Consider the following 21,359-nt stretch of genomic DNA (forward strand, 5'->3'; position numbering starts at 1 on the left):
TCCTGCACTCTGGGAAGAGATGGCAGTGTCCGCCTCTGGGCCTCCCGGACACTTCTTGACGTTTACCTGTCTGTCTGTACCAATGGGCTCGCGAATGTTTCAAGAGTTCAATAGATGTCGGTTGACATGATTCACCCCCCGTTTCTTACCACTTTCCTTCCTTCCTTCTTCTCTCCCCTCCCTCCCTCTCTCCATCCATCTTTCCTTTCTCCCACCCATTTACCCTCCCATCTACCCATCCATCTGTTTATCTTTGCATCCATCCATCATCCATCCATCCACCCATCCTTATGCCCCCATAGCTTTTCATAGGGCCTGGCACAAGCAAGTTTTCAATAAAATAACCACCACTGTTTATTTAGTGCTTACTATGAGCAAGTCATTGTTCCAAGGGCTTTAAACATTGGGTGAATCGTGTGGTGTTTTCCCTCTAAGAAGATAGTTTTATGCTGTGAAAGAGACTAAAGGAAAAACACAGACCCTAATACACCGGATAGTGCCTAAAGTCACTGTAATTAAGGGACTAACAAGACCATGAGAGGTGCTCCCAGACTGTCCTCAGCGGCTCGAGCACTCCTGCGGTGGGTTCTCTGAGTGTCTTTGGCACGAAGGTTTCTGTAATACTTTCCTGCTACTTGAATTAAAAAAAAAATGATTTCCCCTTCCTCTCCCATCACCCAGAGGCCACATTTTATTTTAAATGCTCTGTCATAGCTCCAGGAATTATGTGTATTTTTCATAAAAACGTTTTTAAAATATTGATACGGAATCTCAACACAAGACGATTTACTTTACATGGAAAAACGCTGGGAGGAGGGAAGTCATACCAAGAGAATTTCCTTCTGAATTAATAGAAAAAAGTTTGTATTTTTGTTCTGCTTAATTCTGCCTTTCCAAAACCAGCATACTCAGCATTTTCGGCTCCACTTGTGACCCTCTGGGCTGTTTATCTGCGCTGATGCTCATGCCGTGATCCCGGCCGGCAGAAACCCCTGGTGGCCGTTGGAACATCCACTCTGCCTCTCCACTACCGACTGTTTACCTCCTCTGTACTGTGTCATTAAATATCTCAATAGATCAATGATGGAGAAAAGTATGTCTACAAATTAGGGGGGAAAATAACATTATAGAACTATTAAGCATAATGAGATTTGTGCAACAGATTTTCCACGCACCAGGATAATCCCTGGGCTTGAATGTCCATCTTGATCAACATTTGTGTGTTTCTGGGGATGTGCTTGGCCCGCTCTCAGATCCCAGATGAGGCTACCCCGCTGGGTGCCCTGGAGACCCCAGCCAGCTTCCCCTCCCCACCCTCGTGGGGAGCTTAGATTGGCCTGAGGGAAACAGTGGCTGTGTTTCCCAAAGCCGCATCCCTAGGTGGCTGACGCCCCAGGCCTGAGGACCAGGCCTTTGACCTCCCTGGTGGTGACGCTGACCTTCAGGCCGGGGCCACATGACGTCTGTGTTGAGGTATTCGCGGTGTCTGCTGGGCCTGGCCCCCCTTCGGGGACCCCCGGAACCTTCCTGGACTCCTGTTACTGAGACACTCCTGGGAGAACACCAGAGTGAGTAAGAAGATGGGGGAGCGCTGAGAAATGAATGCCGCAGAATGTTGCCGGATAAACCACTCCGGTCACACGCCTCCATCTGCGCTGACTTGGGCGGAGAGCTCTCCACCCACACAGTGCGGCCCCGCCACCAGTTTCCCTTTAAAGAGAGAAGCTCCTGGTCTGGGCCGCCCTATGGCAGTGTTTGTTTCCTAAAACAGGAAGATGGCTAATTCTGAATGGCCTCGAGGAAAGCAGGCACCCTCTGTCCACATAGGCTGCTGCCCCGACCAGCTTGTTTCCAGGGAATGGAGCAAGGCGACTCTTCGCTTTCGGGGCCAGCACCTCCCTCCTCGCCTGGTGGCGGCAGGAGGCCCATGTCTCCGGGATGACATCCTCAGCACCAGGAACCAGGAAGACCTCCCTCTTGACCAGAGCCCTGCCTGGCGCAGGCACATCCCGGGGTCTGCGCTCCGTGGGTCCCCCAACACCCAGAAGCGCAGGCAGATGCCAATACAAAAGTCTGATTTCCTGGACAGTCAGGCAGTCTCCACACTGAATGAAACTGTCATTCATGGCCCGAGATTTCTGGTGCCACTAACTCACCAATGAACGTGCATGTCGCCTTGCAGTTCTGAGCCTGCAGCTGTTCATTTCTTGGTGGTGTTTGGTCTCTAAGTCGTGTCTGATTCTCCCGCGACGCCACAGACTGTAGCCTGCCAGACTCCGCCGTCCAGGGGATTTCCCAGGCAAGAACACTGGGGTGGGTTGCCATTTCCTTCTCCAGGAGATCTTCAACCCACGTCAGGTCTCCTGCACTGGCAGGTGGAGTTTTCACTACTGACTCACTGGGGAAGCCCGTTTATTTCTTGAATGCTGCCATTTCTCTTTGAAAAAATGGTCTGGGTCAGAAATTTAACTTACATGGTGGGGATTAAATTTGAGGCTAAATACATCTGATTTAAAAAAAATTGTATTTTATCTGGTCCTTGTTTAAGGCAGACATACAAGATGAATGTTGAAATGCAAAGGATGGCCTGTGATGGGGGCCCAGCCCTGGAATAAACATCCGAGGAGGCTGTCACCAGGGGCTGTGAGGGAGACGGGCGTGAGCACAGGCCGGTGGCACAGTGAGAACCAACCACAGGGCGCCTGCTGAGGGTGCTGACTCAGCAACTTCCGTGGATTTTTAAACCTTCGGCAAAACACTGTTTTCCTCTGTTCAGCTGAAAAGTCCTGCAGTCAAAGACTGCAAGTGGACAGAATGAGTGGGGAGGGGCCTGGGGGGCTCCCAGGAGGACTGAAAGTTTTTGGGGAAGACCCCCACCCCCCACCCAGGGACCAAGGACCGTAATCCATCTCAGCCGCGCCCATCTCCGGGCTAATACATTATTTGTGAAAAAAGCAACACAATGTCTCCTTGCATGTGTGTATTTCGTGGCTGCTTTGGAGAGGAAAATATATTTATAGCTCCTTCAGTGCCATTCCTGCCTATTGTGTAAATATGTAAATGAGGCTTCTTGATCTACACAGCAAAACGCCTCAGAATAATTTGTGTAAATAAATCAGCTGCATATGCCCACTGCACAGCTCCCACTGCCTTCCCCGGAGCTTAGCAACACCGACTGGGAGGACACCTTCTCAAAACCCCAGAAGTGAACCTCCAGCAGGACTGTCCGGCGGGGTCTGGGGCCGAGTCCGTGCTCGCTGACCACCCTTCTCCAGGACTGGGAGGGAGTTTGCGTTCTAGTCCTGTGTGAATTTCCTTAGTAGCTGTTCAGTTTGGGGTGTTCGTGTCAGAGCATCAGCAGAATTTGGTTCAGTTCAGTTCAGTGCTCAGTCGTGTCCAACTCTTTCTGACCCCAGGGACTGCGGCACGCCAGGCTTCCCTGTCCATCACCAACTCCCGGAGCTTGCTCAAACTCATGTCCATCGAGTCGGTGATGCCATCCAACCATCTCATTCTCTATTGTCCCCTTCTCTTTCTGCCTTCAACCCTTCCCAGCATCAGGGTCTTTTCCAATGAGTCAGTTCTTCACATCAGGTGATCAAAGTATTAGAACTTCAGCTTCAGCATCAGTCCTTCCAATGAATATTCAGGACTTATTTCCTTTAGGATGGACTGGTTGGATCTCCTTGCTGTCCAAGGGACTCTCAAGAGTCTTTTCCAATACCACGGTTCAAAAGCATCAATTCTTCAACACTCAGCTTTCTTTATGGTCCAACTCTCACATCCATACATGACTACTGGAAAAACCATAGCCTTGACTAGACAGACCTTTGTTGGCAAAGTAACATCTCTGCTCTTTAATATGCTGTCTAGGTTGGTCTTAGCTTTTCTTCCAAGGAGCAAGTGTCTTTAATTTCATGGCTGCAGTCACCATCTGCAGTGATTTTGGAGCCCAAAAAAGGAAAGTCTGTCCCTGTTTCCATTGTTTCACCATCTATTTGCCATGAAGTGATGGGACCAGATGCCATGATCTTAGTTTTCTGAATGTTGAGTTTTAAGCCAACTCTTTCACTCCCCTCTTTCACTTTCATCAAGAGGCTTTCTGCCATAAGGTTCTGCTTATCTGAGGTTATTGATATTTCTCCCGGCAATCTTGATTCCAGCTTGTGCTTCGTATAGACCAGCATTTCTCATGATGTACTCTGCATATAAGTTAAATAAGCAGGGTGATAATATACAGCCTTGACATACTCTTTTCACGATTTGGAACCAGTCTGTTGTTCCATGTCCAGTTCTGACTGTTGCTTCCTGACCTGCATACAGATTTCTCAGGAGGAAAGTCAGGTGGTCTGGTATTTCCATCTCTTGAAGAATTTTCCACAGTTTGTTGTGATCCACACAGTCAAAGGCTTTGGCATAGTCAATAAAGCAGAAGTAGATGTTTTTCTGGAACTCTCACTTTTTCAATGATCCGACAGATGTTGGCAATTTGATCTCTGGTTCCTCTGCCTTTTCTAAAACCAGCTTGAACATCTGGAATTTCTCAGTTCACGTACTGTTGAAGCCTGGCTTGGAGAATTTTGAGCATTACTTTGCTAGCGTGTGAGATGAGTGCAATTGTGCAGTGGTTTGAGCATTCTTTGGCAATGTCTTTCTTTGGGATGGGAATGAAAACTGACCTTTTCCAGTCCTGTGGCCACTGCTGAGTTTTCCAAATTTGCTGGCATATTGAGTGCAGCACTTTCACAGCATCATCTTTTAGGATTTGAAAAAGCTCTACTGGAATTCCATCACCTCCACTAGCTTTGTTTGTAGTGATGCTTCCTAAGGCCCACTCAACTTCACACTCCAGGATGTCTGACTCTAGGTGTGTGATCACACCACCATGGTTATCTGGGTCATGAAGATCTTTTTTGTATAGTTCTTCTGTATATTCTTGCCACCTCTTAATACCTTCTGCTTCTGTTAGGTCCATACCATTTCTGCCCTTTATTAAGCCCATGTTTGCATGAAATGTTCCCTTGGTATCTCTAATTTTCTTGAGGAGATCTCTAGTCTTTCCCATTCTATTGTTTTCCTCTATTTCTTTGCATTGACCACTGAAGAAGGCTTTCTTATCTCTCCTTGCTATTCTTTGGAACTCTGCATTCAGATGGGTATCTCTTTCCTTTCTTCCTTTGCCTTTCACTTCTCTTCTCAACTATTTGTAAGGCCTGCTCAGACATCCATTTTGTCTTTTTGTGTTTCTTTATCTTGGGGACGGTCCTGATCCCTGCCTGCTCATCAGCAGAACTGGCTGCAGTTAACATGCAGACGCACAGGGGTGCATGGCCCTGCCCGGGTTGTCCAGGCCTGCTGGCCGCCCTCCCGGACTAGCCAAGTGGGTGAGCTCCATGCCTTTTAGGGCAAGATGGAGATGAGATTGGTGGGTGAACAGTAGGCACCCTGGGGCCCCTGGGGGCCTCCCCCAAATGGGCTCAGTCTTCCCAGACCCTGGGCATCCTCTGAGCAAAAACTCCCTGTCCCAGGGGCCCACACCACAACCAAGCTCCCTTCAGACTCCACTGCCCCACAGAGGGCTTGGGGGGCGGCAGCAAGACGGTGCCATATTTAACTCTCTGTGCAATGAGGCCTGTAACAGATGACAGCCGAGCTCCAAAGCTCACGGTACCGGCAAGAGCTTAAACATTGACAATCTGTAACCACGTTTCATCTGACTCCAAGCAGCTGCAGGCCTCCATCCTGGAGTGCAGGGGGCGTCTATCTCGACTTTCAGAGGCTGGACGGTGAGCCGGTCAGCCTGCCCTGGTCCAGTCGGCTGCTGGAGAAGGGAAATTGCTGGCAGCCCGCTTTCAGGCAGAGGAAAGCGACTCAGGAAGCGTCGTGGGCGCATCTTGTCTCCAGTGGTCCCCAGCCTTTTTGCCGCCAGGGACGGGTTTCCTGGAAGACAGTTTTCTACGGACAGGGCTGGGGGGGGGGCGGTTCAGGATGATTCAAGCGCGTTGCGTTTGAGGCACACTTTGTTTCTATTGTGATTATATCGGCTCCACCTCAGACCAGCAGGCGTTAGATCATGGAGGCTGAGGACCTGGGGGCCGCTGCTTGAGACTAAGGTTTCCTTATCTTTTCTCGGTGCCGTGGACCCTCTGACAGAGGGCTGACTTTGAAGGACCCCGTCTCAGAGTGGTTTCAGATGTGTGGAATACAGCGGAAAAGGAAACGAGTAACACTGGTGATGCTAAGTGCCTGGCGGTACCCGGAGGTTCACAGCCATGTGCGTCTCCACGCTGTGAGGAGGGTCTGGGCCACGTGGGTCTTCTCGGCGCCCTGGGTGAGCCATGCGGTCTTTGGAAGACGTGGTGGAGAAACGTGGATTTCCGTGACAGCCTCACACCAGGGAACTCGGAAGTCTTGGCTTTGTCACGAACGCCTTGGATAAGGAGGTAGAGCAGGGTCTGTGGGCGACGTGATTCCAGCGTAAGGATGAGTGTGAAGGATCGGGGGGAGTCTCTCCACGGCCGGCACGTGATGCGGACGCAGCCGTGACTCCTGCTGCCGGCAGCCTCACAGCCACCGCAGTGACTTAGGTGGCCTCTCACCTCCTGTCCTGGACTGAATTGGAGCCCCTTGTCATTCACACCCTCGAGGCCTGATCCTCAGGCTCTCAGAACGTGATCTTATTTGGAAATAGGGTCTCTGCAGATGTAATTAACTAAGATGCGGTCATGCGGGTGGGCCCTAGTTCCGTATGATGGGCCCTTCTAAGAAGGGGAAAGTAGGGACTTCCGTGGCGATTCAGGGGCTAAGAATCCACCTGCCAGCGCAGGGCACACGGGTTCGACCCCTGCTCTGAGAAGATCCCACATGCCACGGAGCAACGAAGCCTGTGGGCCACAGCTACTGAGGCCCACCCGCCGAGAGCGCGTGCTCTGCAGCAAGAGAAGCCACGCACCATGACTAGAGAGTGGGCCCCCCTCTCTGCGACTGGAGAAAGCTCACGTGCAGCAAAGAAGACCTAGTGCGTCCAAAACAGTAAATGAAGAAAAGAAATAAAAAGGGGACATTTGGACGCAGGCAGGAACACAGAGAGGAGGCCAGGTGACGAGGAAGGTCGGGGCCTGGGTGATGCTTCTGCCACAAGCCAAGGCACCACGGAGGCTGTGGGCGATGGCCCAGGAGGCAGGGGAGGCGCTGGACCGGACCCCCCCACCCCCGGCTCGGCCCGCCTTGGGAACCAGCCCTGCCGACACCTTGATCTGAGGCTTCCCGCCTCCGGAACTGGGAGACGGCACGTCTCTGTTATTTAAGCCGCCGTGTGCTCGGTGCTCGGTTACAGCAGCGGAGGAAGCTACCGTGCGTTTATCAGTGAAGGAAGTGCTACTTTCAGTTAGAGGTTAGTGATGATAAAAACATATTTTTTTTTCCATCTAAATCATTGGAGCTCCAGAATTCTATCCATGAACACTGCAGGGGCCTGGGGAGCGAGCAGGGTAACCCCTGCATTTGAGGGGCAAACAGCTTGCTTCCTTTGGGTCAGCATGGCCTCCACAGCCTTGTTTGGGCCCAGACCCCAGGGGCCTTTTAGCCACGGTGGTGGCTGAGCCTGGGCCTGCCCCAGATTTGTCCTGTTCCCAGCACAGGACAAACACCCTGCTTATCAGAAACTGGCCGGGTCCTAGGCTGGGGGGCTGAGCATGGGAGTGGGAGCCAAAGAATCATTCACGTTTCATAGAAACTGCCTTGGTTTATGGACCAGGTTTCTGCTTAGAAGTCTGTAGTGGCACTTCTAATTAGCAACCTCTCAGAACCAGTTTGCTGGGGAGGAGGGGCGCCTGTGACACTGTGGGGTCTGCAGCTTCAGGGCCCCTTCCTCCTGGTCTAATAGCTGCTTTAGACCGTAGTCTGAAACGCGCCCAGAGCTGGACTCCATCTAGCGGGAGGGACCTGGCGATTTGCTTTCTGAGCGTGGCGCTGGCCCACCAGGTACGCTCACCCTCAGAGGTTCGTGCTGAGCTGTGCAGCCGTCTGAACGTGCTGTGCTCCTGTGTGGGCAACACCCCACCCCCGGCCGGAACACCAGACTTAACCCATCAGAAGTTCATTTTCCAATAAGTCCTTCCTAAAAGCTGAAGCTCCAACATTTGTCTACCTGATGCAAAGAGCCGACTCATTGGAAAAGACCCTGATGCTGGGAAAGATTGAAGGCCGGAGAAGAAGGGGACGACAGAGGATGAATGAGATGGTTGGGTGGTATCACCGACTCGATGGACATGAGTTTGGGCAAACTCCAGGAGTTGGTGATGGACAGGGAGGCCTGGCCTGCTGCAGTCCATGGGGTCGCAAAGAGTCGGACACGACTGAGCAGCTGAACAACAACAACAAAAGGTACTAACTGAACCGAAGGAAGGGGAGAGCCCTCAGGGCGGACGGGGTCGGGTGGGTCTCAGCCTCGCTCTCAGCAGGTGACGTGGGCACCACTCCTGGCAGGAAGGCTCACAGTGAGGAGGGAGCAGGACGCAGTCCGCCGAGACCCTCAGCCTGTCTCTGAGCCACTTGCGGCTGTCACTGGTGAGCCGAGAGCTGCGTGAGGGGCCCTAAGTCCTCAGCATGTGTATCGAGTGACGGTTACCCTCCCCTAAACCCGGCTCACGGGGCCACCTTGCCGTGGGGCTGATGCCCGTGAGGTTATGAGCACAGTCATGGTTATGAAAACAGAGGGTGGGGGGAGTGAGAGGGAGGCTCTCATTTCAGCACCACTCCCTCGGTCCCCTTGTCATCAGGGAGATACTGCCAGGCGGGCCCGCGGCTTGGACACGTCCCTCCTTGTACAGATGCAGGGACACAGTTTCGGGGTGGCGCCCACCCTACCTGAGGGTCTGGCCTCGATGACGTAGCCTGTGGTGGGCGTCCTGCCGGCCTGGCCCTCTGTCCACTGCAGGGTCAGCTCAGAGGTGGACTTGGTGACCGAGACGTCTCGAGGGGAGCCCGGGGACCCTGTGGACAGAGCAGAGCAGGGGGCTTTGGGGCCTCCTCGCCCGCGGAGCCTCTCCAGGCAGGACCACTGAGCTCAGTCTCGGGCTCCTCCTCTGGAGAGTGGGGGCAGGGCGTGGGCCGACGCAGGCCTCACAGGTCCCTCAGAGGATCAAGAGAGGTGAGGCGTGGAGGTGCCCCCTGGATCTGCTGCCCTGGACTCACCTCCCTAAGCACTCCGTAAACAGGGGCCAAGGTCGTTTGTGAAGTGGAAACCTTGGCTCAGCCTCATGTGTGAAAACTTCAAAATTTTCTTGTGTATCTTGAATTGAATGCCCTTATTTTGTCTTAATAATTTTCCCAGAAAAGAAATACAAACTTGACATGCCTAGGAATTTGCTCATCTATACTGAACGTGTTCACGTTCAGACTCTCGTGTTAATACATGCTTTCTTACAGGGCCGAGAGACTCCCCTGGGGGCCCCTGCTGCCACTGCAGGGGGCCCTGGGCTGATCCCTGGTTGAGGATCTAAGGTCCCACACGGCATGGGGTGCAGTCAAAAGTTGAAAAAAAAAAAAAAGACAACGGGACCAACAGAGACCCGAGCTGAAGCCAGTTCTGAGCGGCCATGACGGCTCGCTGGGGTGCAGACAGACCCGCAAGAGGATGGAGGGGGCTGGCTACTCACCCTCGGCCGGCCCGGCTGTGACGTTGGCCTGCAGCTCGGGCCCGTAGGCGATGGTCCGCGCCTGCACGCGGAAGAAGTAGGTGACTCCCTTGGTGAGGTCCCGCACCTTCAGCCAGCGCGGCCAGTTCCCCTTCACGTCCACAGTCACCACTTTGCTGACCCCTAGAGCCGCAGGAATGGGGAGAGGGGCAGATTCAGAGGGGCCCTGAGCCCCGCCTGCCTGCCCGGCTCTGATATCAACGGCGGAGGCCTCTCGGTCTGCTAAGGAAGTATTTCTTACAATTAGGAGGCGTTTAAGTGGTGATAATGGCCAATTTTCAGCACAGATAAGTGCAATTAGAGTCTAAGCTTGATAAGCGGGTGCTGACAAGGGAAGAAGCACCCTGACAACACGTGGGAGGAGGTGGTCAGGCTGGCTGGTTGGGTCGGGGGCACAGAACCCCGGCGACCAGCACCACCCAGAGGGCAGGGCCTTGGGGTCTGGAGGGCCCCTTCCCGCAAAGTCCTGAGTCATGTCGGAGGCGACCTCGGGCTTCTCGACTCAGTCCTGGCAGAGAGATCATGGGAGAGGAAGACTCAGGAAGACTTCTGAGGTTAAAGGTGCACCCCTTCCCCCGCCCAGTGGGGACCACCCTGTGGTGTAAAGGCCTCGGCCACGCACGACAAGCATAGCTTCGTCTGGGACTTGACGTGAGGATGCAGAACCTGTCACCACGGACAGCGGTGCCTCCACCCAGAGACCGGGATGGCCCGGAGCCCTCGCCCTCAGACACGGGGACAGAGCGCGCGCGATGCTGGCTGCACGGTGTTTAATTAGAAAACAGAGCTTCAACATTTTGGGGGGAAGATACATCCTGAAAAATACATAAATGCAGCCTTTTCCAGGAGGGAAAATAAGGTTCTTTATGACAAGTTTGAAAACGAGGCGTTTGAACAAAAAAGCTACGGAAGCTCTAGACTGCAGGACTTCTCCGAGCCTCCCACGTGCCGCCGGCACCGGGCACCTCTGGGTGGGGCGTCAGGCTGTGGTGGGGTCGGTCAGCAGAGGCCGAGTGGACAAGCTATGCCCGGTGCCTGCAGTCCAGGGTCCAGGGTCCACCCCATTGCGTCCCCCGCACAGAGGACCACCAGGTTTCCCGAGACCGTGGGCCGCCTGTCTGCGCTCACTGCGAACGGCCGGTGTTCTCTGCACCTCGAGTCCTGGGGCAGCCTTGACCTCAGAAGAGCCCCCAAAAGCGTATCCTTGTGCAAAATGGGTCCAGCTTCCAAGTCGCCAGAGCAAACCCTTCCAGTCCTGCGGGTCCCAGGGTCCCTTCTCGTGGCTTTCTGCATTCACATCACGCCCTTTATCAAACACTTGCTCAGCTAAGTCATTCTCTTCCCAATTATTTCAGAGCGATTCTGGTGGCTTTTGCCTGGTCAGAGCTTTGCACTGGAGAAGCAGGGCTGTTTCTGCCCAGCGAAGCCGCCCCTCAGCTCCATCGCTCTGGACAGGGCTCCTGGGGGGGACAGCCCGCACACACGGAGACCGTCACCAGCTGATGCTGGGGGTCCTGTGGGATGTATAGTTTTTGGCAGAGCAGCACCCCCCACCTTTTTTGTTGTTAAAAAAGAAATACCTTCTCCTTAGAGTAGAAACAACCCTGGGCACAGATTTTGCGCACTCTGTGCCCCCACCCCCATCCCATCCCAACCCCCCATTCCATCCCAACCACAGCAGAATCTTGTTCGTTTGTCCATTTTAAAACTGTGCCCTGCACCTCAAAGCCTCATGGTGCAATTTCCTAAAATATTTCCATTTAAAACATTTTGTTGTTGATGTTCAGTAGCTCAGCCATGTCCGACTCTTTGTGACCCCATGGACTGAAGCATGCCAGGCCTCCCTGTCCTTCACCGTCTCCCAGAGCTTGCTAAAACTCATGTGCATTGAGTCAGTGATGCCATCCAATCGTCTCATCCTCTTTCGCCCCCTTCTCCTCCTGCCTTCAATCTTTCCCCCATTTAAAAGACATTTTTAGAAAACATAAAAACAGCTCTTCCACGGAATCAGATTCCCAGGATCAGGGCCTGGTGCTCTGAGGGCTGGGGCAACACCCAGGTGGCCCCGGGCTCTCCTGGGTCCGCTAGGCCCCTGCTCCCTGGGCTGAAGGCAGCCCACCAGGTCTGGGCCCGGGGCGGGGCACGCAGGGTCAGCCGGGGCGAGGGCGCTGCTTCACAACTTCTGTTTACTGTCTTCACTGCAAACGTGCGTGTGCGCGTGTGTAACGTACATATCACATCCTTGGTGGTCTTCACAGGGAGCCAGCTGCCACAGAGAGCCGACATAGAATGAAGACACCTGAGGGTCCCCTGTGTTTGCAGCCGTGTTTCCGGGAGACACCGGGCCCTCTGAGACACGTGAACGTATCGAAATTGTCTGGAGCCCCTGTCACCACTTCCATGGTTGCCTCTGGGGATCCCGGATCCCACGGTGAAGGGGGCCAGGCTTCTCCAGGAGACCCCCACTCAAGGGGCCCGCACGCTCATCAGACTGGCCGGCCGCCCTAAGCGGGGGGGATACATAATCCAGGAACTGGGGGGCCCTGGGGAGGGACAGGCCAAGGTGTGGGGACTTGTGTGCAAACACTTCCTAAGCGCCCCCTTGCCCCGAAGTGGCTGCTGTTCTGGCGTCAACCAGCGCTGGCCAGTGCGAGGCCCCCAGCCGAGCCCAGAGTAACGGCTTCCCGTGCTCGGCCCCACATCTGTCACCAGCGGCCCTGCCCCGCCCTAGGCACGGCCTTCCCGCAGCCCTGCCTGGCAGACCCCGCCTTCCTGGGCCGAGGGCCGTGGAGGCCGGAAGGGCTCGGGCCCAGCGTGTGACTAAAGAATCAGGGGTTCAGGGAGCGGCCACGGCCCACAGTCCAGGCAGGCTCCGGGTGGGATCCTGAGAAGCGGGCCCGGGTTGGTGGTGAGCAGGGTGCGTCTGGAAGGTCACCAGGGTGGCACTCGGGCAGCAGGCTGGGCTCTGCCCCTAGGGATGGGGTGTGTGCTGGTTGCCGGGGCGCCTGGGGGAAGCGTGAGGCCTGAGGTCAGCCTCGCTCCTGCAGGAGCAGGGCCAGAGCTGTCAGGGGGCGGGTGGGCCCGCTCAGGGCAGCTCTGAGGGTAGAGGCAGCCCCGGGGCTCCTCCGGCCGGGCTGGGCACTGGCAGTCACTGGTGCTGTCACCGTCACGGGCGGCAGCCCCAGCCCTAGACAGGGCAACGGACAGACGAGCAGGAGGCGGGGCCTGGGACGTGCTCGCCAGGAACCTGGGCTCCAGACAGGAGCCGGGGCAGTGGCCGCGTGAAAGAGCGCCGAGTCTCCGCCCCCACTCACGTGGGCGAGCAAAACGCTAGTGTGCGGTAATTCTCGGCCCTTCCTGGCCACTGGACGAGCAAGATCCTGGCCCATCTCCTCCAGGGCCTCTGGGGCTGTGACTGCGACCTCAGCCACGCCCAGGCCGCCTGTCCCCAGACTGAGCGGGGCTGAGTCAACGTGGCCCCGGCCTCTTGGCTGTTGGACAGCTTGTGTCCACACGCCGCCTCTCCTGCTATTTACCAAAGTTCATGGATTTTCTGAGACGCGTGCTCCTCATGCGTCCATGTCTGATCTGGGATGTAGCTCGGGACTGGCGCTGCACACGAGGCCTAGGCTGGAGCGCATCAGAGGCCTTTTTTCTTCCTCAGCACTTAATAAAATAACCATGAATCTCAGGGCCCATGGCGGTTGAGATGCGATGAGATAAAATCTAGGGCTTAAAGTTTCTTCTTCACATCAACTCCCTGTTTTAGTTGAATGTGCTTATTTTTAAAGGAAACGTTTATCGCGGCGCTTTAAGTGGAGAGCCAGGATCGTTGGATGTGTGGGTGGTATCTTTCCCTCCTAGACATTAAACAATCCATAACTTTTACAGTCTGCCTGCGTCTATGACCAGGGGCTCCCCGCCCTCCTCTGCACCGCTGTCCTGGGCACACAGAGGGGCAGAGAGAAAGGCCCACTCAGCCCCCAGGGTGTGCTCCGGGCCCTGGGGCTCAGCTTCAGTCTCTGGGAAGGGAACATCCTGCAAGCCCACGGTGCATATGTCCTAAAAAAGCCCTCGCTGAATAAACGTCAGAATGAAGGGTGGCCGGAGGAGCAGCTGGGGGCAGCGTCTGGGCCCAGTGCCTCCTCTGGCCACGATGCCCACGTGGTGCCTGGGTGCAACAAGCCCTGGGGCCTCAGGAGCAGCAGGTGGTGAAGACTCGGGTAGGCGCCCCAGGAGGGTGGCTGTGCGGAACGCACCGCGCGCTCGGCCCGTTCACCCGCCTCTTCCCGCCGTCGAGGCCCTGCGAGGCTTACCTTGGACGGGTGCGAGCGGCTCATACACCACTCGGTAGCCCTGCAGGACGCCGTTAGCCGCCACGGGCTCGCCCCATGAAACGTTCAGTGTGGTGGAGGTTATTTCCGAGAAGGCCAAAAAGCTGGGGGTCCCGGGAGCTGGAGGAACAGGACAGGATGTTCACTGAAGCTCCTTTTATAGCAAGACATCACCTGCATCTGTGTCCACGCCTCCGCCCGGAACAGAGATGTTTATCAGATGTTATTTTCGACTTGGCGCAGGTTCAATGCCACGTGGGGTGTAAAGGAGATTTACTGAGCATCCCCAACCTACCAGGGTCAATTGAAAACTCAAACCCTCCCGAGAGGAGCAGAGGAAACGACGGTGTTTAAGCACAAAGGAGCCTGAGAAGCACGGTGACAAAGGTGTAAAAACGAATCATAGAGACAGGAAGCGCCGCGCAGACAGCACGGTCAGCTCCAGGCCTGCGCCTCCGGGGGGCCAGGCTCCGTGGAGGGTGGTGGCTGAAGGCCCTGCCCTCCTCTCCTCTCCCTCTGCGGGGCCGTCCTCATCTGGGGCCCCCCGGTGCCCAACCATCTCATGGTCCCCCTTGGTCTGGAGATGGGGGAGCTCGCAGGCCACCCTGAGCGGGGAGACACGTTTTCCCAGCAGACTCAGAGGCCGGCCAGGGGTCAGGGAGCAGGCCGACCCACCCAAGGCCCCCGTCCACCTGAACTGGAGCCCTGAGTTACCCCCACCACATGGGGACTGACATGCCCCCAGCCTGGTTCCCCTCGGAGATGAGAAATGCCCACTAAACCAGCCCCTCCTGCCCTGCTTCCGCCCTCCCCCATCCCTGGGGGTCCTGTGGCCCCACGATCGGCCAGGCCCACTGTGCCCGAGGGTCCCTGCCTCCCACTCTCAGCCACACAGCTCTGTCCCTTCCCACTGAGTCCATGATGGCCCCTTCCTGGCTTTGCAGGGACTGCCGGACAGGTCCCAAGGGCGCAGCCCCTACAATCCGGCTATAGTCATCTTGTGCGAGGCAAAGCACTTGGGGGCCCCTGCTCCCAGGAAGACTGAACCCACAGAATGTTGGGGAACCCTGAGAGGAGGGTCTGTATCCCATGGGCTCCCGAACCTACTTTGCTGGCCTGTGACCCTCTGGATCTCACGAAGCCCCTCAGAGCTCCCGGGACCCCAGGCCCAGCCTCCTTTCCCTTGGGAGGCCTGGCCGGCCTCACAAAGCCCCCCAGGGCACAGGGGATTCCGAGAGTCACCAGGACAGTGAGCGATCAGCTCAGAACACACGGTGGGTGAGGAGAGGAGGCCACGGGCAGTGTGACCCCCGGCAGGGCAGCCCAGGCACGCTCTGGGACCAGCCCGGGGACATGTGCCTGAGAGACGGCAGGCCAGCTGCTTCCGGAGGGCTCTGCAGCTGAGGCCCCAAGGGGGCCCACACTGCAGCCCAGGTTCAGCAGGTCAACAGACAAGGGGATCCCTACTCTGGGAGCTGGACCCGAGAGAAGCCCCCAGGGGCCTGGGGCGAATCCTGCCTTCGAGGGACAAGGCCTCGTGCAGCTGGAAGCCTGTCCCCCCACCACACCGCATGGCTCACAGCAAGCAGCTCCATGCAGTGGGCCCAGGCTGGGGGCGGGAGACACCACGTGGGGCAGACCCAGAAACCTCCGAGTTTCAGGACCGGCAGAGTGGGGAGCTGGGGGAGCTGGAGCGGGGCGAGGGGCAGCGGCGGGGCAGGGGGCAGCGGCGGGGCAGGGGGTGACCCGGGCAGTCGGCAGGGTCAGTGGCGGGGCAGGGGGCAGCGGCAGGGCAGGGGGTGACCTGGGCGGTCGGCGGGAGGCTCGCGTGCTCCTACCTGCCTGGTGGGTGCAGCCTGGCTGGGGCTCGCTCCGGGGCCCGTCGCCCGCGGCGTTGAAGGCCGAGACGCTGACCAGGTACTTGGTGTGGCTGGTGAGGTCCTTCAGCTTGGCCGTGGTCTCGGGCAGGAACAGTGCCCGCATCTTCTCCGTGTCGTTCTGGCTGTCCGCCTCCCAGTAGTAGACCTGTCGGGAGGATCGGAGGCTGGAGGCCAGGTGGCTCGGAGGGGTGGCGCCCCGTCTCAGCCCGGGGGCAAGCAGCCACCGAGCCGGGGCGGGGGACCCCAGTGCTCCTGGGGGGGTGAGCACGCCTCTGCAGATGCCAGGCCAGGAGGATGGGGCCTGTGGACAGAGGTGACTGCCAGGAAGGTGCCTTAGGACCAGGCTCCTGGACATAAGCGAGACCGATCCAGCCCCTGCTCCAGCCTGTGGACAGCACCAGCCCCCAACTTCACTCGAGGCTCCCGCATTTTAACGCGACATCCATCGAAGCTTTCGACTGACGTGCCCCAATACTGTGGACATTAAAACAGCCTCAGATGACAGGCAGAAGAACCACGCTGGGCTCAGCACTGCTGGGTGGCCCGTGTTTCTCCTGGTTCTGTTTCCTTGTGTCTGGTTTTTATGTGCTTGTGGGCGAACATGAGGCCCACACACAGAGGTTTGTAAGGTCATCTGAACTGTTTCCCTTGACAGCTGGCAGAGAACCACAGCCGCAAGCCAGTGCCAGCCAGGCTGCCCAGAGACAGCCCTGGCCCGCGGATCCGCCTTGGCTCCGTGGGTGTAACCTGGGCCAGGCAGTCAGAGCCGCTGGCCCAGGTGCAGAGCAGCAGAGGCCGTGCAGGCTGGGGGCCGGCTGTCCGGCGTCCACACGTCTGGCCAGGCCGGAATGGCCCTCGTGGGTTAGCTACGCTCATTCCCTCCTGCAAGACGCACTCCAGCTTCTGCGCTCTGAACTGGCCAGTGAGGCGCTCTGCTCGAAGAGGCCGTACTAACCTGGACACTGAGATCAATACCCACGCCAGCGTCTGTTTAGGACGCTATTACTGGGAAGGTAACACGCTTTGGACACACACATATAGCACCTTGCCTCCAGGCCCAGGGGACTCGCTGTCGCCTCATCAATCATGGTTAACGGCTCTGCCACGGAGGAAGGCCTTTCTTTTCACAAAACAGCTACTGAAATCATTTTTAGGAGGACAATTAATCGGTCCAATAGTCGTCATCAGGGCGGCCGAGCCCCTAGAGTCTGAGGACTGATCAACTTGGGGCTCAACAGGCCAGACAAGGAGACTCACCCTGGGGGTTGGGGGGGTTGCGAGGGACGGCCCTGGGCTGTTTACCTCAGGAGGGTCTCGGCTGACCTCATGGGGTCCCAGCCCCGTCCACAGGGGTGACCTTGGAGGTGGACCCTGGGAGGGGCTCCCTGGCCCCCACCAGCTTGCACGACTACTCATGCCCGATGCTTTTACGGGAACGGCCTGGTGCCTTCCTTCCATCCCACTTCTGGAACATTCAGTTAATGTGGGCTCAGAACAGGTCAGTGTTGGGGCTCTCAAACTGAGGTCCCCAGGAACCAGGCACCCTGGGGAGCTTCCCACACATGCACATTTTCGGGCCCTGGACCTACTGAGTCAGGACTCGGGAAGCGTCTGGTAGTGACACCGGGCGGAGCTGGGGGCAAGGTCTGGTCTCCCCAGGCCCCACCCTGCACCGTCAGCAAAGGTGGTGGAGGCTCCCCGAGGGGATGCAGGGCGGGGGGAGGGGGTGGCCGGCCTGGGAGGGAGGGGCTGCTAGCCGCACAGTGAGCCTCTCCCATCCCCAGGCCCGGTGGGAGGTGGGCCGAGCCGGTCCAGCCCCTCGGCGATGCCCTCGGCTCTGAGGGTGAGAGCCGCCGTGAGCTGACGCAGGACGCAGAGGGTGGTGAAAGCCAGGGGGCCGCTGTGAGCTGGGGGGCCCAGGCTGCCGGCCCTCGTCCCCAGGTGGCCGCAAGGGAAGACCGCGCCACGCGAGGGGCTTGCCTTGTAGCCCTGGATGTTCCCGTTCTGGCTCTCCGGCGGCGGCGGCTCCCATGTGACCTCCAGCTGGCTGGCCGTGAGCGGGTTCACCTGCACGCGCTGCGGGGCCTGGGCGGGGGCTGCGGGGCGGAGAGCAGAGGGTCAGCCAAGAAGCCCGCCCACTCGTGTGGGCTCCCAGGCCCCGTCCCTGCCAGGACGACCACGGACCCGTCTCAGAACCACGGTTCTGAGTGCACATGGTGAAATATGGATAACCCCAAAGAAAAGGGCTTATACCGAGACACAGCGGCACTTATGAGGACAAAGGTGAGATAGCAACCCATGTGCGTGTGACTGAGCTGTGAGGTTGCCTGGGACAAGCAGAGATGGTCAGCAACCTCCATCCTCACTGCGTTGGGTAGGGGGACGGGCCTGTGGCTGGGAGACCCAGGCCCCCAGCTCCTGTACTGCTGGCTGTCACATTCGTTACCGAGTTGCGGCAGTCGTTCAGGCGTTAAGTCCTGCCCGACTCTTTTCAACCCCAAGGCCTGCAGCACACCAGCCTTCCCAGTCCTTCACTGTCTCCCAGAGTTTTCTCAGATTCACGTCCATTGAGTCGGTGATGCTCCCTAACCTCTGTCGCCCCCTTCTCCTCCTGCCCTCAATCTTCCCCAGCATCAGGGTCTTTTCCAGTAACCACAACTGAGGGAAACGCTAAATTCCACGTGGGGCTCGGAGAAAACAAAGGCCATCTTGTGGGAACGGCCTGGCGATCCAGGGGTTAGGACTCTGCCTTCACTGCGGAGGCCCAGGTTACATCCCTGGTGGGGGAGCTAAGATCTTGCACACCACAGTGCAGCCAGAAAAGAAAAACAAAGGTGTGTGTGATCCTGTCGGGGGTTCAGGACGCCGTGGTACGCAGCCCTGCTCCCGGGGGAGCTGACGTCTTCGGACCCACGGGCGTCCCACCTCGGGGACGGAGCACAGAGGCCACGGCCGCATGTCCCCCGGGGAGGACCCACCCCTCTGGTCCTCCTCCCACCCTGAGGGCTCCCCCCGCCCCACCGTGCTGGGCTGGAGTCAGCAGGTGCAGGTGAAAGGTGAAAGGGCACTGGCAGGGCCCCGTGGCCTGGCCTTGCCGGCAGCCTCAGGGCAGCTGAGAACAACGCAGCCAGCCCTGGGGACGTTTCTCTCTGCCCGGCACTCCCAACGGCCGGTCTGTCCCCTGCCCCCTGCAGGCCGCTCCCTTCTCCCTCCAGGTACCCCTCCCCCTCCCGGCAAACTCCACGACAGGCTGGACCCCGGAGTTGTCGTGGCGGGGGCGGGGCCTGGCTGCGGGGGGCAGGATGCCAGCCTAGCACCCTCACCCCCCGTGGCCCTGCCCGTGGCCCGGGCGCTGCCTTTGGGCTCAAGTATGTTTACGGCCACACGAGGAAGGAACCAAACAGTCACCATCGGGGGAGACGGCTGGGCGCTCGGTCCCTCTGGAGGCGGCCTCCGCAGAGAGGACGACCTTCTCAAGTCGCCCCTGCCCCGCCGCCCCCCAGCGCAGAATAAAATAGTAATTAACACGCACTCAGCCTGACACCACCTATTCATTCTGCTCTAACTGTGCGGCTCGTGTTACCGCGGCCCACCCCGCCGCTAATGGAAATGTTAATAACCCTCACCAGGTTGTTGTGACAGATGCTCGGCCTCATTATCAGAAATTCTTATTTACCGCTCCATTAAACAACAGAATCACACAGAAAAACAATTCAATCAAAACTAACTGGAGGAATTTTAACAGCCGCATTAATAATCCAAAACATAAATAAAGTTAATGTCTTTTGCATGTTTGCCGTCGGTGACTCTGTCGCGAAATGACTGGGGCGCCATTAGATGGGGAAAGGCTGGGTGGGATGCCGCCGCACCCCAGTGGGGCCAGGGCCGCGTGTGAGCGTCCGCTGCCCCGGGCGTCCTCCTTGAAGACGAGGCAGAGCCGGGGCCCATGGCGGCTCGGGGGTGGACACGTGCGACGCCCAGCTCCCCCTGCCCGGCCCGGTTCCATCCCGGGCGGCAGGCCCACCTGTACCGCTGTCCCCGGGCAGGGCTCCCACGGCCCCCAGCCCATCCTGGGGCACAGTGCCTCCCTGCCCGTAACAAGGACTTCCCTGATGAGGACACAAGCAGGGGAGAGAGAAACTGACATAAACACAGAGCAAGGGGCGCTGGCTTCTAGACTTACGTTTTTGGCCCCTAAGAGCCTCTAGGCCTCCCCCCTGACTTGCAGGAAGACACCCCATTTACACCCCACAAGGGATCCTTGTCTGTCGTGAAGGGTTCGGCTTGGAAGCTGGCGGGACATCTGACAGGCCGTGACCTCTTTGTTCCCCCACTTTACTATCTGTGGAGGACGGTGCCTGTGAGCATCGGCTCAGAATGCCGTGTTAAAGCGCATGAAATCAGTTTTCAAAAGCCCACTGGCCCGGCAGTCTGGTGTTAGCCGATACGCGGACGCTGCGGATGGTGCTGGAGGCAGGGGCCAGGCTGGGGCGTGGAGCAGAGGTTCCCCTGGGCACCTCGGCGGGGCAGACGATGCTGCCCCATGGCCATCACCCACTGGCCTACAGGGAGGGCCGGCCACGGCGGCAATAGAAATGCTTCTGGACTTTGGCAGACTCCTTGTACCCAACAGTGGTGATGGAACACCAGAGATTTCTGGAATCTTGGCTAAGTGCTCAGGAAGCCCTGCAAAGCTGGGAGGTGCAGGCTGGACTGGGTGGGTGGGTCCCAAGAAGCAGTGAGACTGGCACTTTGTCCAGCTCCAGTGGCCCCTGGACGGGCTTGCCGGCCTCCAGTGACCATGTGGCGTCAAGGGAAGACAGAGGCTGCCCCTGGCTTTGCGTGGACGTGCTGGTGAAGGGGGTGCTGGCTCCCGGGCCCCGACTCTCGGACTCCTGACTGCAGGTCCTGCAGACCCTGGGCAGCCCCAGGCTCACTGGGGCCCCGCACCAGAGCCTTTCAGGACCTCTGCTGCAGGGCAGCAGCTGGGAGGCCCCCCTGTGCTCGCAGCATAGAAAGGACAGGAAGCAGCATCTGCCAAGGCGTCTGGCAAACGGCCAGGGCTGGGGGCATGGGGGCTGCCCACCGCTCGGGCAGGACTGCTCACCATCCAGCCCCTCGTCCCTCACCCTGCCCCACCATGGGGTGGCGTCCATCCTATGGACAGTCCCCCGGAGGGAGCTGCACGTCTCCCTCTGGACACCAGTCTGGCCAGTGACCCGTGGGGCATTTCCCAGCAGGAACGTCCAGTGCGTTCCATGGGCTACAGTCCATAGGGTTGCCCAGAGTCGGACATGACTGAGTGACTCAGCACACAGGCTACAGAGACGGGAAAACTAAGGCCCAGAGGGACCCAGCGACCCACCAGAGGTCACGCACTCAGCAGGCATGTGGACTCTGCTTCGAGTAAACCCAGGCAGCCTGGCTCTGAGCCTCTCTCCTCTTCT

At 57.9% G+C, this 21,359-nt stretch overlaps 1 protein-coding gene across 1 annotated transcript in view; it reads right to left on the bottom strand.

The window, feature by feature from the left end:
* Window positions 1–21,359, bottom strand: part of SDK1 (sidekick cell adhesion molecule 1) — a 734,089-nt gene that overhangs the window by 24,925 nt on the left and 687,805 nt on the right. The window contains exons 36-40 of the mRNA XM_040229997.1: window positions 17,893–18,008; window positions 15,871–16,057; window positions 14,015–14,152; window positions 9,660–9,821; window positions 8,869–8,994 (exon numbers count right to left, since the gene is read on the bottom strand). Coding sequence (XP_040085931.1) covers window positions 8,869–8,994; window positions 9,660–9,821; window positions 14,015–14,152; window positions 15,871–16,057; window positions 17,893–18,008 — 729 coding nt within the window. The remainder of the gene's footprint in view (window positions 1–8,868; window positions 8,995–9,659; window positions 9,822–14,014; window positions 14,153–15,870; window positions 16,058–17,892; window positions 18,009–21,359) is intronic.

Source organism: Oryx dammah, unplaced genomic scaffold, assembly GCF_014754425.2.
Source record: "Oryx dammah isolate SB20612 unplaced genomic scaffold, SCBI_Odam_1.1 HiC_scaffold_2, whole genome shotgun sequence".
Taxonomy (NCBI): Eukaryota; Metazoa; Chordata; class Mammalia; order Artiodactyla; family Bovidae; genus Oryx; species Oryx dammah.